General features: G+C 42.4%; 1 protein-coding gene across 1 annotated transcript in view; it reads right to left on the bottom strand.

The window, feature by feature from the left end:
• Nucleotides 1-15,837, bottom strand: part of LOC110506268 (ALK tyrosine kinase receptor) — a 150,315-nt gene that overhangs the window by 44,826 nt on the left and 89,652 nt on the right. Inside the window, exons 12-15 of the mRNA XM_021585704.2 lie at nucleotides 10,149-10,319; nucleotides 9,763-9,861; nucleotides 9,402-9,560; nucleotides 5,687-5,800 (exon numbers count right to left, since the gene is read on the bottom strand). Coding sequence (XP_021441379.2) covers nucleotides 5,687-5,800; nucleotides 9,402-9,560; nucleotides 9,763-9,861; nucleotides 10,149-10,319 — 543 coding nt within the window. The remainder of the gene's footprint in view (nucleotides 1-5,686; nucleotides 5,801-9,401; nucleotides 9,561-9,762; nucleotides 9,862-10,148; nucleotides 10,320-15,837) is intronic.

Genomic DNA, 15,837 nt, shown 5'->3' with positions numbered 1-15,837 from the left:
AATCAAAATAGATTTTATTTTTGAGATTCTTCAAAAAAGTAGCCACCCTTTGCCTTGATGACAGCTTTGCACACTCTTGGCATTCTTTCAGGTTCACGAGGTAGTCACCTGGAATGCCTTTCTATTAACGGGTGTGCCTGGTTAAAAGTTAATTGGTGAAATTTCTTTCCTTCTTAAAATGCATTCGAGCCAAACAGTTGAATTGTGATAAGATAGGGGTGGAATACAGAAGATAGCCCTATTTGGTAAAAGACCAAGTTCCATATTATTGCAAGAACAGCTCAAAAAAGCAAAGAGAAACGACAGTACATCGTTACTTTAAAACATGAAGGTCAGTCAATACGGAACATTTAAAAGAACTTGAAAAGTTTCTTCATGTGCAGTAGCAAAAAACATTACGCGCTATGATGAAACTGGCTCTCGAGGTTCCGCCACAGGAAAGGAAGACCTCTGCTGCAGAGGATTAGTTCATTACAGTTACCAGCCTCTGAAATTGCAGCCCAAATAAATGCTTCACAGAGCTCAGATAACAGACATCTCAACATCAACTGTTCAGAGGAGATTGCGTGAATCAGACCTTTATTGATGCAAAGAAACCACTAGTAAAGGACACCAATAATAAGAAGAGACTTGCTTGGGTCAAAAAACATGAGCAATGGACATTAGACATCACCAAAAAGCTAACTTGGTCCAAGCACACCAAAACAGTCGTAAAGAGGGCATGACAAAACCTATTCCCCCTCAGGAGACTGAAAATATTTGGCATGAGTCCTCAGATCCTCTACAGCTGCACCACCGAGAGCATTGCGTCCATGCCTGGTTGCGTCCACGCCTGGTATGGCCTCTGACCGCAAGGCACTACAGAGGGTAGTGCGTACGGCCCAGTAAAACACTGGGGCCAATCTTCCTGACATCCAGGACCTCTATAACAGGCAGTCAGAGGATGTCCCTAAAAATTGTCAAAGACTCCAGCCACCCTAGTCAAAAAAATGATCTCTGCTACTGCATGGCAAGCGGTACCGGAGTGCCAAGTCTAGGTCCAAGAGGATTCTAAACAGCTTTTACCCCCATGCCATAAGACTCCTGAACATCTAATTGAATGGCTACCCAGACTACCTCCATTGTCCCCCCCCCCATCTTTTACGCTGCAGCTACTCTCTTATCTATGCAGAGTCATTTTAATAACTGTACCTACGTACATGTACTGTACATATTACTTCAATTACCTCAACTAACCAGTGCTCCCGCACATTGACTATGTACCGGTACCCCCCTGTATATAGACTTGCTATTATTATTTTACTGCTGTTCTTTAAATATTTGTTACTTTTATGTCTTATTCTTAGTTTTTAGGTATTTTTTTTAAATCTGCATTGTTGGTTAGGGCTTGTAAGTAAGAATTTAAGGTTGTAATTGGCGCATGTGACAAATAACATTTGATCTGATTTAATTTAGACGGATGATCTCCTCATGTGTGGTTCCCATCGTGAAGCATGGAGGAGGAGGTGTGATGGTGTGGGGGTGCTTTGCTGGTGACACTGTCAGTGATTTATTTAGACTTCAAGGCACACTTAACTAGCATACCACAGCATTCTGAAGTGATACGCTATCCCATATGGTTTGCACTGGTAGGACTATCATTTGATTTTCAAGAGGACAATGACAACACACCTCCAGGCTGTGTAAGGGCTATTTGACAAAGAAGGAGAGTGAAGGAGTTCTGCATCAGAGGACCTTGCCTCCATCATCACCCGACCTCAACCCAATTGAGATGGTTTGGGTTAGAGTGAAGGAAAATCAAATTAAATCAAATTTTATTTGTCACATACACATGGTTAGCAGATGTTAATGCGAGTGTAGCGAAATGCTTGTGCTTCTAGTTCCGACAATGCAGTAATAACCAACAAGTAATCTAACTAACAATTCCAAAACTACTGTCTTGTACACAGTGTAAGGGGATAAAGAATATGTACATAAGGATATATGAATGAGTGATGGTACAGCGCAGCATAGGCAAGATACAGTAGATGGTATCGAGTACAGTATATACATATGAGATGAGTATGTAAACAAAGTGGCATAGTTAAAGTGGCTAGTGATACATGTATTACATAAGGATACAGTCGATGATAGAGTACAGTATATACGTATGCATATGAGATGAATAATGTAGGGTAAGTAACATTATATAAGGTAGCATTGTTTAAAGTGGCTAGTGATATATTTTCATAATTTCCCATCAATTCCCATTATTAAAATGGCTGGAGTTGAGTCAGTGTCAATGTGTTGGCAGCAGCCACTCAATGTTAGTGGTGGCTGTTTAACAGTCTGATGGCCTTGAGATAGAAGCTGTTTTTCAGTCTCTCGGTCCCAGCTTTGATGCACCTGTACTGACCTCGCCTTCTGGATGATAGCGGGGTGAACAGGCAGTGGCTCGGGTGGTTGATGTCCTTGAGGATCTTTATGGCCTTCCTGTGACATCGGGTGGTGTAGGTGTCCTGGAGGGCAGGTAGTGTGCCCCCGGTGATGCGTTGTGCAGACCTCACTACCCTCTGGAGAGCCTTACGGTTGAGGGCGGAGCAGTTGCCGTACCAGGCGGTGATACAGCCCACCAGGATGCTCTCAATTGTGCATCTGTAGAAGTTTGTGAGTGCTTTTGGTGACAAGCCGAATTTCTTCAGCCTCCTGAGGTTGAAGAGGCGCTGCTGCGCCTTCTTCACAATGCTGTCTGTGTGAGTGGACCAATTCAGTTTGTCTGTGATGTGTATGCCGAGGAACTTAAAACTTGCTACCCTCTCCACTACTGTTCCATCGATGTGGATAGGGGGGTGTTCCCTCTGCTGTTTCCTGAAGTCCACAATCATCTCCTTAGTTTTGTTGACGTTGAGTGTGAGGTTATTTTACTGACACCACACTCCGAGGGCCCTCACCTCCTCCCTGTAGGCCGTCTCGTCGTTGTTGGTAATCAAGCCTACCACTGTTGTGTCGTCCGCAAACTTGATGATTGAATTGGAGGCGTGCGTGGCCACGCAGTCGTGGGTGAACAGGGAGTACAGGAGAGGGCTCAGAACGCACCCTTGTGGGGCCCCAGTGTTGAGGATCAGTGGGGAGGAGATGTTGTTGCCTACCCTCACCACCTGGGGGCGGCCCGTCAGGAAGTCCAGTACCCAGTTGCACAGGGCGGGGTCGAGACCCAGGGTCTCGAGCTTGATGACGAGCTTGGAGGGTACTATGGTGTTGAATGCCGAGCTGTAGTCAATGAACAGCATTCTCACATAGGTATTCCTCTTGTCCAGATGGGTTAGGGCAGTGTGCAGTGTGGTTGAGATTGCATCGTCTGTGGACCTATTTGGGCTGTAAGCAAATTGGAGTGGGTCTAGGGTGTCAGGTAGGGTGGAGGTGATATGGTCCTTGACTAGTCTCTCAAAGCACTTCATGATGACGGAAGTGAGTGCTACGGGGCGGTAGTATTTTAGCTCAGTTACCTTAGCTTTCTTGGGAACAGGAACAATGGTGGCCCTCTTGAAGCATGTGGGAACAGCAGACTGGTATAGGGATTGATTGAATATGTCCGTAAACACACCGGCCAGCTGGTCTGCGCATGCTCTGAGGGCGCGGCTGGGGATGCCGTCTGGGCCTGCAGCCTTGCGAGGGTTAACACGTTTAAATGTCTTACTCACCTCGGCTGCAGTGAAGGAGAGACCGCATGTTTTCGTTGCAGGCTGTGTCAGTGGCACTGTATTGTCCTCAAAGCGGGCAAAAAAGTTATTTAGTCTGCCTGGGAGCAGGACATCCTGGTCCGTGACTGGGCTGGATTTCTTCCTGTAGTCCGTGATTGACTGTAGACCCTGCCACATGCCTCTTGTGTCTGAGCCGTTGAATTGAGATTCTACTTTGTCTCTGTACTGACGCTTAGCTTGTTTGATAGCCTTGCGGAGGGAATAGCTGCACTGTTTGTATTCGGTCATGTTACCAGACACCTTGCCCTGATTAAAAGCAGTGGTTCGCGCTTTCAGTTTCACGCGAATGCTGCCATCAATCCACGGTTTCTGGTTAGGGAATGTTTTAATCGTTGCTATGGGAACGACATCTTCAACGCACGTTCTAATGAACTCGCACACCGAATCAGCGTATTCGTCAATGTTGTTGTCTGACGCAATACGAAACATGTCCCAGTCCACGTGATGGAAGCAGTTTTGGAGTGTGGAGTCAGCTTGGTCGGACCAGCGTTGGACAGACCTCAGCGTGTGAGCCTCTTGTTTTAGTTTCTGTCTGTAGGCAGGGATCAACAAAATGGAGTCGTGGTCAGCTTTTCCGAAAGGAGGGCGGGGCAGGGCCTTATATGCGTTGCGGAAGTTAGAGTAACAATGATCCAAGGTCTTTCCACCCCTGGTTGCGTAATCGATATGCTGATAAAATTTAGGGAGTCTTGTTTTCAGATTAGCCTTGTTAAAATCCCCAGCTACAATGAATGCAGCCTCCGGATAAATGGTTTCCAGTTTGCAAAGAGTCAAATAAAGTTCATTCAGAGCCATCGATGTGTCTGCTTGGGGGGGGATATATACGGCTGTGATTATAATCGAAGAGAATTCTCTTGGTAGATAATGCGGTCTACATTTGATTGTGAGGAATTCTAAATCAGGTGAACAGAAGGATTTGAGTTCCTGTATGTTTCTTTCATCACACCATGTCACGTTAGCCATAAGGCATACGCCCCCACCCCTCTTCTTACCAGAAAGATGTTTCTTTCTGTCTGCGCGATGCGTGGAGAAACCCGTTGGCTGCACCGCCTCGGATAGCGTCTCTCCAGTGAGCCACGTTTCCGTGAAGCAAAGAACGTTACAGTCTCTGATGTCCCTCTGGAATGCTACCCTTACTCGGATTTCATCAACCTTGTTGTCAAGAGACTGGACATTGGCAAGAAGAATGCTAGGGAGTGGTGCACGGTGTGCCCGTCTCCGGAGTCTGACCAGAAGACCGCCTCGTTTCCCTCTTTTTCGGAGTCGTTTTTTTGGGTCGCTGCATGGGATCCGCTCAGTTGTCCTGTTTGTAAGGCAGAACACAGGATCCGCGTCGCAAAAAACATATTCTTGGTCGTACTGATGGTGAGTTGACGCTGATCTTATATTCAGTAGTTCTTCTCGACTGTATGTAATGAAACCTAAGATGACCTGGGGTACTAATGTAAGAAATAACACGTAAAAAAACAAAAAACTGCATAGTTTCCTAGGAACGCGAAGCGAGGCGGCCATCTCTGTCGGAAGTAGTGGTCAACAAGTGTTCAGCATATGTGGGAACTACATCAAGACTGTTGGAAAATTATTCCAGGTGAAACTGGTTTAGAGAATGCCAAGAGAGTGCAACGTTTTTTTGGTTACTACCTGATTCCAAATGTGTTATTTCATATTTGTGATGTCTGCACTATTATTCTACAATGTAGAAAAGAGTACAAACAACAAAAAACCCTGGAATGAGTAGGTGTGTCCAAACTTTTGACTTGAACTGTACATGCACGCACATAACATGTGTTCAGATGCAATGGTGTATGTTGTGTGCTCACAGTACAGTAAGTATGTATGGATAACCCCAAATGCCTACGTATTCAATATTCCTCATGCTAAAAGTGTCCTTGCATTTGTGTCCCTGTATAAGTCTGCGTTTATATCCTATGCATTTTACCACCTACTGATCATGACTCCAGACACAGCCAACAGCAGGGCAGCAATGAGGGCTGAAGTCCCCACAGACAGAACCAGGGCCAACTGGGACAGGGAGGGCTGGGGAGGCAGGGGAGACACCTCTGTCAGGGGAGAGAAGAGATCAGATCTGGGTCAAATACATCTTATTTGAAGAGCACCACGATATTATCTGAATATTAGTGATGGACACTAAATGCTGTTGAATTTTATCAATACTATATTGCCATATATCGGTTTAATAAAAAACATTCCAAAGGTGTGAATGCTCACTTTTCTGTTCAAGTCCAGACAATTGCTTGCTGATTGCCCATCGAGCCAGGTGTGAATGTTCGGAGAGCCTAAACTTACCCATATCAAACACTATGTGTGTGTGCGTGCTGTCAGGACTTGCCCTTTTGGGTGAGGATCATATGCGCCAGATCCCCCCCCTCTCTCCCACCACAGTTTTATGACGGTCGTAAATACCTGCAGGAAAACGCTCTCTCCCACTCATTCAGAAATGGAAGTTAAATTCCATTGTTACCACAGAGAGAGAAGTTGCAGTACGGTGACATCAAAAGGTTGAATAAAGAAACAATATTTCTGTAATCCAAACAGTTTGAAAGGTCCGTGGGTAAAGAACAATTATGTCAGAGAAGTTGTTTTGGGATCTCATTAAGGTTGGTATAACAACATAACTGTATCTCTGAATGTGTATATTTCCCAGTTATCAGGTTTACATCTAAATGTTGTGGAACTTACAGTTGAAGTCAGAAGTTTACATACACTTAGGTTGGAGTCATTTAAACTCGTTATTCAACCACTCCACACATTTGTTGTTATCAAACTATAGTTTTGGCAAGTCGGTTAGGACATCTACTTTGTGCATGACACAAGTAATTTTTTTAACAATTGTTTCGACAGATTATTTCACTAATAATTCACTGTATCACAATTCCAGTGGGACTATGCACTAAGTTGACTGTGCCTTTAAACAGCTTGGGAAATTCCAGAAAATTATGTTGTGGCTTTAGAAGCTTCTGCTAATTGACATAATTTGAGTCAATTGGAGGTGTACCTGTGGAGGTATTTATATGGCCTACCTTCAAACTCATTGCCCCTTTGCTTGACATCATGGGAAAATCAAAAGAAAGCTGCCAAGACCTCAGAAAAAAAATTGTAGACCTCCACAAGTCTGGTTCATCCTTGGGAGCAATTTCCAAATGCCTGATGGTACCACGTTCGTCTGTACAAACAATAGTATGCAATAAAAACACCATGGGACCACTCAGCCATCATACCGCTCAGGAAGGAGACGCTTTCTGTCTCATAGAGATGAATGTACTTTGGTGCGAAAAGTGCAAATCAATCCCAGAACAACAGCAAAGGACCTTGTGAATATGCTGTAGGAAACGGGTACAAAAGTATCTATATCCACAGTAAAACGAGTCCTATATTGACATAACTTGAAAGGCCACTCAGCAAGGAAGAAGCCACTGCTCCAAAACCGCCATAAAAAAGCCAGACTACGGTTTGCAACTGCACATGGGGACAAAGATTGTACTTTTTGGAGAAATGTCCTCTGGTCTGATGAAACAAAAAAAAAGAACAGTTTGGCCATAATGACCATCACTATGTTTATAGGAAAAAGGGGGAGGCTTGCAAGCCGACGAACACCATTCCAAACGTGATGCACGGGGGTGGCAGCATCATGTTGTGGGGGTGCTTTTCTGTGGTAGGAACTGGTGCACTTCACAAAATAGATGGCTTCATGAGGCAGGATAATTATGTGGATATATTGAAGCAACATCTCAAGACAAGTTAAAGCTTGGTCGCAAATGGGTCTTCCAAATGGACATTGACCCTAAGCATACTTCCAAAGTTGTGGCAAAATGGCTTAAGGACAACAAAGTCAAGGTATTGGAGTGGCCATCACAAAGCCCTGACCTCAATCCTATAGACGATTTGTGGGCAGAACTGAAAAAGCATGTGCGAGCAAGGAGGCCTACAAACCTGATTCAGTTACACCAGCTCTGTCAAGAGGAATGGGAAAAAATTCACCCAACTTATCTTAGCTTATGGAAGGCTACCCAAAACGTTTGACCCAAGTTAAACAATTTAAAGGCAATGCTACCAAATACTAATTGAGTGTATGTAAACTTTTGACCCACTGGGAATGTGATGAAAGAAATAAAAGTTGAAAGAAATAATTCTCTCTACTATTATTCTGACATTTCACATTCTTAGAATAAGACAGGGAATTTTTACTAGGATTAAATGTCAGGAATTGTGAAAAACTGAGTTTAAATGTATTTGACTAAGGTGTACATAAACTTCCGACTTCAACTGTATATTATTAAGTATGAAACTATTTGTGAGAAGATGAAATGTGATGTTAGCCTTCTAAATGAGAATTGTTCTTCATATAAAAGTTTCACCAGTAACTTTCAGTCAGTAACCACGGCCATGTGAGCACAGGCATTGTGGCAACGTGATGGAACCACCCTCCAATGTGAGTGCTTATAAACAACTGCTAATGAAATGTACATTACACCAGAGAACGTGAGAATGCAGTCCACACGCAGATATGGGTAAGAACTGTACATCTCTAGAGACCAGTACAGTGTCGGGTTGCTACGGGCGTGTAAAATGGTTCTAGCTCTACATTAGACCAGCATGACCGACAGCGTGAGCTGAAAGGTACGAAATGGTTGGAAACTCTGAAACTATCTCTCTCGAAGAAGAAGACTTCCCAGGAACATTCAGTTTGCAGCTGTTTAAGTACTATAGTCTAGGAAACTCAACCGAGAACCACCGGGTGGTACTCTGAAAGACTCATTCTAAAAAAGACAGGGTGATCTCTGGTGGACAACCAGAGGCTTACAACTCGAGACTTCATGTCAAATTACTCCCTGTAGATGGATTGAGTGTTTTCAACAGACAGACAGCAAAGACATACACGTAAATATGTACATGGCAATTCTTTCAAATGAGCGGCCGTTCATGTGGAAAGTATTTGCATTTCCTTGAGCATAGTTATCAGCTGTATGTACGTTAGTGGAATTCTTTTGTCTCTCCCTCTCCTTCTCTTTTGAATCTGCCATTTTGCAAAACAAGTTCAGTTTAATCATATCAGTTTAATCCACCAGGGATTTTTCATTGCATTGTGTAGTAATCCATGTGTAAACTCTCCTGTTTGTATGTTTATGTAATTATGTGTGATTATTTAGTTAGTTAGTAAATAAATAATGAATCCTAGTTGTATATCGCTGATTCATCATTTATGCTAGGGTTCGTGTAGATATCCAAGAGTTTTGCGACATTCAGAATGAGACTGAAGGTAAATAGGAATTAATTAATTGACTGTGACTGATGTAACAGATATGTATATCTTTAGAGTTTAGTCGGGAGAAAGTAACTCGTTAAACAACTTTTTCCATGGTGCCCCAGATTACTACTTAATTAATTGTTAAATGATGAACTTAATGGCGTAATAATTGAACGTGGTATGTAATCATTTTTATAAAATAACAGTCAAACACTATTAATGATAGTCAAGACACGACAGTGCTCATTTGTGTGTCAACTAACTATTTGTATGACTTCTCAAATATCTGTTTCATTTGTACTTACTGTCCACAACTGTGGATCCAAACAATGTGTTCAATTGCAGTTTGTGTGTGTGTGTGTATGAGAGTGGGAGAGAGTGTGTGTGTCTCTGACCTGTTGATGAGTTGATACAAGACACACCGTCGCGGGCCAGTACAAAGTCCACCTCACAGTAACACAAGGTCCCCTCCTCGTTCTTGTGACATTCGCCCGTCTCACAGTGGCTACAGTTTAGCACGGGGCCAATGATCACCTCTCCATCACTTTCCATACCTACAGGCACAGACACCGGACATGGTCAACAGGATACATGCTCCGTCATGGTTCAGTTCCCACTTTTATCGCCCTGCCCGGGGCTTGAACCAGCAACTTCCGGCTACTGTGGTCCACCTCACTAACCTTTACCTTGCCGGTTGCCGCCCTATAGTTCATAGAAAGTGTTAGTGTGATTGTCTCTCATTTCATCATCTGTTACCTTTCAGAGGGTCCAGGAAGGTCTCTCCCTCTGGGCTGATGAAAGAGGAGCCGTCGTCTCCATCCTGCTTTGGGTCATTAGCTTCAGAGGTGCTGCCACCTAGAGAAAGGGAGGGGGATGGTGGTGGTAATAAAATATCACAATTAGTCAGTGAAAATATTACAGAGTACCTTAATGGTATAAATGTTTTATTTAATCTAGAGTGCTACCTGATGAAATATGTAATGAAAGCTAAAGATAATTTGTTAGACCAACAAATAGCAAAGGGACAGCCTACCTTAACATGTTAAGACAAGACTGGAGATGTAATGTCATATTAGTTTTGTTATATATTCATGTTACAATGCTATATACTGTATATTTACTATAAATATGTTTTCACCTACCTCTATAGCCCCCTCCTCCACCACCGGTTGTACAGGCACCTCCCCCTCCCCCGAAACCCCCTCGGGTCTCCCAGCTGAACTTAATACAGGGCTGCCCCCCCTGGCCTCCGAGTATGAGGGGTCTCCCGCCCTGAGACCCAGGGTTAATGTCATGCCAACCTCCGCCTCCACCTGACACACACAAAGACACAAAGGAAAAACCCCAAGACAGTTATACACTGAAATAAATAATGTACACACATTTACAGATACTTCTTGGATATCCAATACATCAATTCATCAATGATTGAGTGGTTGATTGATTCCTGGATTGTCATAGTATTTCAAAGTTGCAAGTAAGTCTTCACACGGGGCACCATATAATGTAGATGTAGGATGTTTTCATGGGATGGGCAATGATAATATTATGATTATTTGATTCAAACTCCATTCACACTCAGGTCCATTGTCTGAAATAACATCACAAGGAATGCCTCCGGCACCGAGCCAAAAATACAGTAAATACCCTTGCATCTGACAGAGACTTGGCAGTAATTTGTAGTTGGGGCCTCCCCCTCTCCTGTCACAAGCAGGCTCGAGCTGTAGTCAGCACTAAAAACCCTAAATTAAACCTACCAACACTCTCCCGGCTTGCGTTTTGCCCTAATTTCTCCTCCTCTTTCTCCTCTTGGTTACAGAGAGAATGAAACAAACAAAAGTAAATCCAAAACTTATAAAAAAGAACACCCTATGAATGCCAGCAACAAACAGCACTGGCAGAGTGAATATTTCATTTCGCGCTCACCAGGCTCCACTCACAGTAAGCCTAAGGCCTACTGAACAGCCTAATCAATATATTATGTTCTGCGAGGTGCAGTCAACTCAAAACGAGTGAATAATGGAGACCAAGATGTGTACAAAATAACGGTAATGGAGAGGCGTTGTGTTTGCACCCACGGTAGAACAGGAGAGAGAAAAAATATGAAGGAATAGACATGCAAGGTTGTCGTCTTGTCCTGTCTTGTTTTACTAGTAAGAAAGATAAATATGACAATGCACAGAGGTAGCGGGGCTATGAAACGCATGCATTAGGGATGGAATAGAAGTACAAGAAGTGTACTGAGAATATTATTTTTTTTTTTTTAAAGATGTGTGCATGTTAATGTATGTTTCTATCTGGGAGCAAACACATTTTCTTAGGACTGTCAAACGATTTACTTAACAGATGTCTACCTGGAGTACACCCAGGCAGACATACCCTCATAAAGACACTAAAACATAACTACAAATCCAATTAAATGATTGAGTACTAACTCAAACTGTTACTTTTGGACAATATACTCAATAATATTCTCTATTGTCATAAACAGAACTACACAAGCAAAACTGGAATACACCCCAAATCAGTGTATCTTATCCAATACGACATACTACAGTAAATCCCTTGCATTTTGCAACTCAAACTTCAACCCTAAACATCAAACTTTCAATTGTCCTTGCTGTCAAAAACAGGAAACAAATAATAGCTGTATACAAGCTGATTTAGCAATACTGTAAACTAACATTACCTATCCACTCCAAAGGATACTCCAGAGCACAAACCACTGAAAACATGCTTTAATTTATTAGGATCCCCATTACCCAGCGACAAAAATGACAGCTAGTCTTATGTTGGAGAGAAATTGTGTTGTGAGGTTTTGCTTTATATGTTTTTTGAAACCAGGTTTGCTGTTCACTTGCACTACATAAGATGAAAGGGAGTTCCATACATTATTGGATCTGTATATGAGATGGAAGGGAGTTCCATACACTCATGGCTCTGTATATGAGATGGAAGGGAGTTCCATACACTCATGGCTCTGTATATGCGATGGAAGGGAGTTCCATACACTCATGGCTCTGTATATGAGATGGAAGGGAGTTCCATACACTCATGGCTCTGTATATGAGATGGAAGGGAGTTCCATACACTCATGGCTCTGTATATTAGATGGAAGGGAGTTCCATACACTCATGGCTCTGTATATTAGATGGAAGGGAGTTCCATACACTCATGGCTCTGTATATTAGATGGAAGGGAGATCCATGCACTCATGGCTCTGTATATGAGATGGAAGGGAGTTCCATACACTCATGGCTCTGTATATGAGATGGAAGGGAGTTCCATGCACTCATGGCTCTGTATATGAGATGGAAGGGAGTTCCATACACTCATGGCTCTGTATATTAGATGAAAGGGAGTTCCATACACTCATTGCTCTGTATATGAGATGGAAGGGAGTTCCATACACTCATGGCTCCGTATATGAGATGGAAGGGAGTTCCATTCACTCATGGCTCTGTATATTAGATGAAAGGGAGTTCCATACACTCAAGGCTCTGTATATGAGACGGAAGGGAGTTCCATACACTTATGGCTCTGTATATGAGATGGAAGGGAGTTCCATACACTCATGGCTCCGTATATGAGATGGAAGGGAGTTCCATTCACTCATGGCTCTGTATATTAGATGAAAGGGAGTTCCATACACTCAAGGCTCTGTATATGAGACGGAAGGGAGTTCCATACACTCATGGCTCTGTATATGAGACGGAAGGGAGTTCCATACACTTATGGCTCTGTATATTAGATGAAAGGGAATTCCATACACTCATGGCTCTGTGTATTAGATGGAAGGGAGTTCCATTCACTCAAGGCTCTGTATATGAGACGGAAGGGAGTTCCATACACTCAAGGCTCTGTATATTAGATGAAAGGGAGTTCCATACACTTATGGCTCTGTATATTAGATGAAAGGGAATTCCATACACTCATGGCTCTGTATATGAGATGGAAGAGAGTTCCATACAATCATGGCTCTGTATATTAGATGGAAGGGAGTTCCATACACTCATGGCTCTGTATATTAGATGAAAGGGAATTCCATACACTCATGGCTCCGTATATTAGGTGAAAGGGAGTTCCATACACTCATGGCTCTGTGTATTAGATGAAAGGGAGTTCTATACACTCATGGCCCTGAATATGAGATGGAAGGGACGTCCAAGCACTTATGGCTCTGTATTATGCTGTACACTGCCTTGAATTTGTTCTGGACCTGGGGACTTTGAAAAGACCCCTGGTGGCATATCTGGTGGCGTAAGTGTGTGTGTCAGTGTTGTGTTTAAGTTGACTTTGCAAACAATGTGGAATTTCTAACCATTTCTATTACTGGCCACACATTCCAAAACAGACTGCAACTCTTTGATAAGAGTTTCAGTGACTTCCTTAGCTGTGGTTGCTGCTGCGTATACGGTTGAATAATCAGCATACATGGACACACATGCTTTGTTTAATGTCAGTAGCAGTTCATTGGTAAACATAGAACAGAGTAGAGGGCCTAGAGAGTTGCCCTGCCGTACACCGCAGTTTACGTTTGACATTAGAGAAGCGTACAATAAATAAAACCCTTTGAGTTCTGTTAGATAGAAAGCTCTGAATCTGCACTGAAATCTAACAATACAGTTCCCACAGTCTTCTTATTATCAATTTCTTTCAATCAATCATCAGTAATTTGTGTCAGTGCAGTACATGTTGAGTACCCTTCTCTATAAGCATGCTGAAAGACTGTTGTTAATGTATTTACAGAAAGTGGCATTGTATTTGGTCAAATAATATTTTTTCCAACAGTTTGCTAAGAGCTGGCAGCAAGCTGATAGATCTGCTGTTATAGCAGTGAAGGCTGCTTTACCACTCTTGGGTATCGGAATTAATTTTGCTTCCCTCCAGGGAGTGGCTATAGAGTCAACTACCATCCTCAGTAGCTTTTCATCTAAGTTGTCAATGCCATGTTTGTCATTGCTGTCACAATCGTGAGGAGAAACGGACCAAGGCTCAACTGATGTAGAGTTCCACATATTTATTACAAAGTGAAACTTAGCAAAAACAATAAATCAATAAACTAACAACGAAACGTGACTACGTGGTGCCCATACACAAAACACAAAATAGTATCCCACAAACACAGGTGGGAAAAATGCTACCTAAATATGATCCCCAATTAGAGACAACGATTACCAGCTGCTTCTAATTGGGAATCATACAAATCACCAACACAGAAAAATAAACTAGAACACCACATAGAAATAACAAACTAGAATACCCCCAGTCACGCCCTGACCTACTACACCATAGAGAAACAAGGGCTCTCTATATGGTCAGGCTGTGACAATTGCTGATCAATAACAATCTTTTTTTCCACCTCTCCCACTACCTTTACAAAATTCAAACTTGCAATGCCTTTCTTTCAATATTAGTTTTTTTTATACATGTGTTCAATGGCTCACTCTTCATTGTTGGTATTTGCCCACAAGTAATCATAAAAATAATTGGCTACATAAAATTGTTTTGTGATGAAAAAGCCATTCAATTTAAAGTACTCAAGTTTTTTCCAATCATTCTTTACATCATTGAGCTTGGCTTCATAATACAATTTATTCTTCTTTTTGTTGAGTTTAGTCACCACTTTTACATTTGCAGTAAGCCAATTGGGGTCACTCCTCAATTGTCAGGTGTGCCTTGTTAAAAGTTGACCTTAATTACCTCGACTAACCTGTCCCCCCACACATTGGCTTGGTACTGGTACCCCCTTAGCATGTAGCCTAATAACAATAACAATAGCCTTGTTATTGTGTAACTTTTTTTACTATAGTATATTTAGCAATTATTTTCTTACTCTGCATTGTTGGTCAAGGGCTTGTAAGTAATTTTAATAAAGCATTCACGGTAATGTCTGCACCTGTTGTATTCGGCTCATGTGACAAATAAAATTTGATTTGTGATGAGTGGTAAATAATTATATTGATTTGTTAATAGAAGTCAGTAGGGGAGCCCGCCTTTAAAAGGCTGTAGTTTTAGTGAACTAAAACTGAACAGAGGGAGCGGGATACAGGAGACCACAATGGATTGGGGGTGCTTTGCTGCAGGAGGGACTGGTGCACTTCACAAAATAGATGGCATCATGAGGAGGGGAAATTATGTGGATATATTGAAGCAACATCTCAAGACATCAGTCAGGATGTCAAGACATCAGTCAGGATGTCAAGACATCAGTCAGGATGTCAAGACATCAGTCAGGATGTCAAGACATCAGTCAGGATGTCAAGACATCAGTCAGGCAGGGTAGCCTAGTGGTTAGAGCGTTGGACTAGTAACCGGAAGGTTGCAAGTTCAAACCCCCGAGCTAACAAGGTACAAATCTGTCGTTCTGCCCCTGAACAGGCAGTTAACCCGTCACTGAAAATAATAAGTTGTTCTTAACTGACTTGCCTAGTTAAATAAAGTTTAAAAAATAAATAGCTTGGTTGCAAATGGGTCTTCCAAATGGACAATGACCACAAGCATACTTCCAAAGTTGGGGCAAAATGGCTTAAGGAAAACAAAGTCAAGGTATTGGAGTGGCCATCACAAAGCCCTGACCTCAATCCCATAAAAATTTTTGGGCAGAACTGAAAAAGCGTATGAGAGCAAGGAGGCCTACAGACCTTGCTCAGTGACACTAGTTCTGTCAGGAGAAATGGGCCAAAATTCCCCCAACTTATTGTGGGAAGCTTGTGGAAGGCTACTCTAAACGTTTGACCCAAGTTAAACAATTTAAAGGCAATGCTACCAAATACTAATTAAAACTTCTGACCCACTGGGAATGTGATGATACAAATAAAACCTGAAATA

Source organism: Oncorhynchus mykiss, chromosome 26 (assembly GCF_013265735.2).
Source record: "Oncorhynchus mykiss isolate Arlee chromosome 26, USDA_OmykA_1.1, whole genome shotgun sequence".
Lineage (NCBI taxonomy): Eukaryota > Metazoa > Chordata > Actinopteri > Salmoniformes > Salmonidae > Oncorhynchus > Oncorhynchus mykiss.
This window is presented reverse-complemented; position numbering and strand designations above follow the sequence as displayed.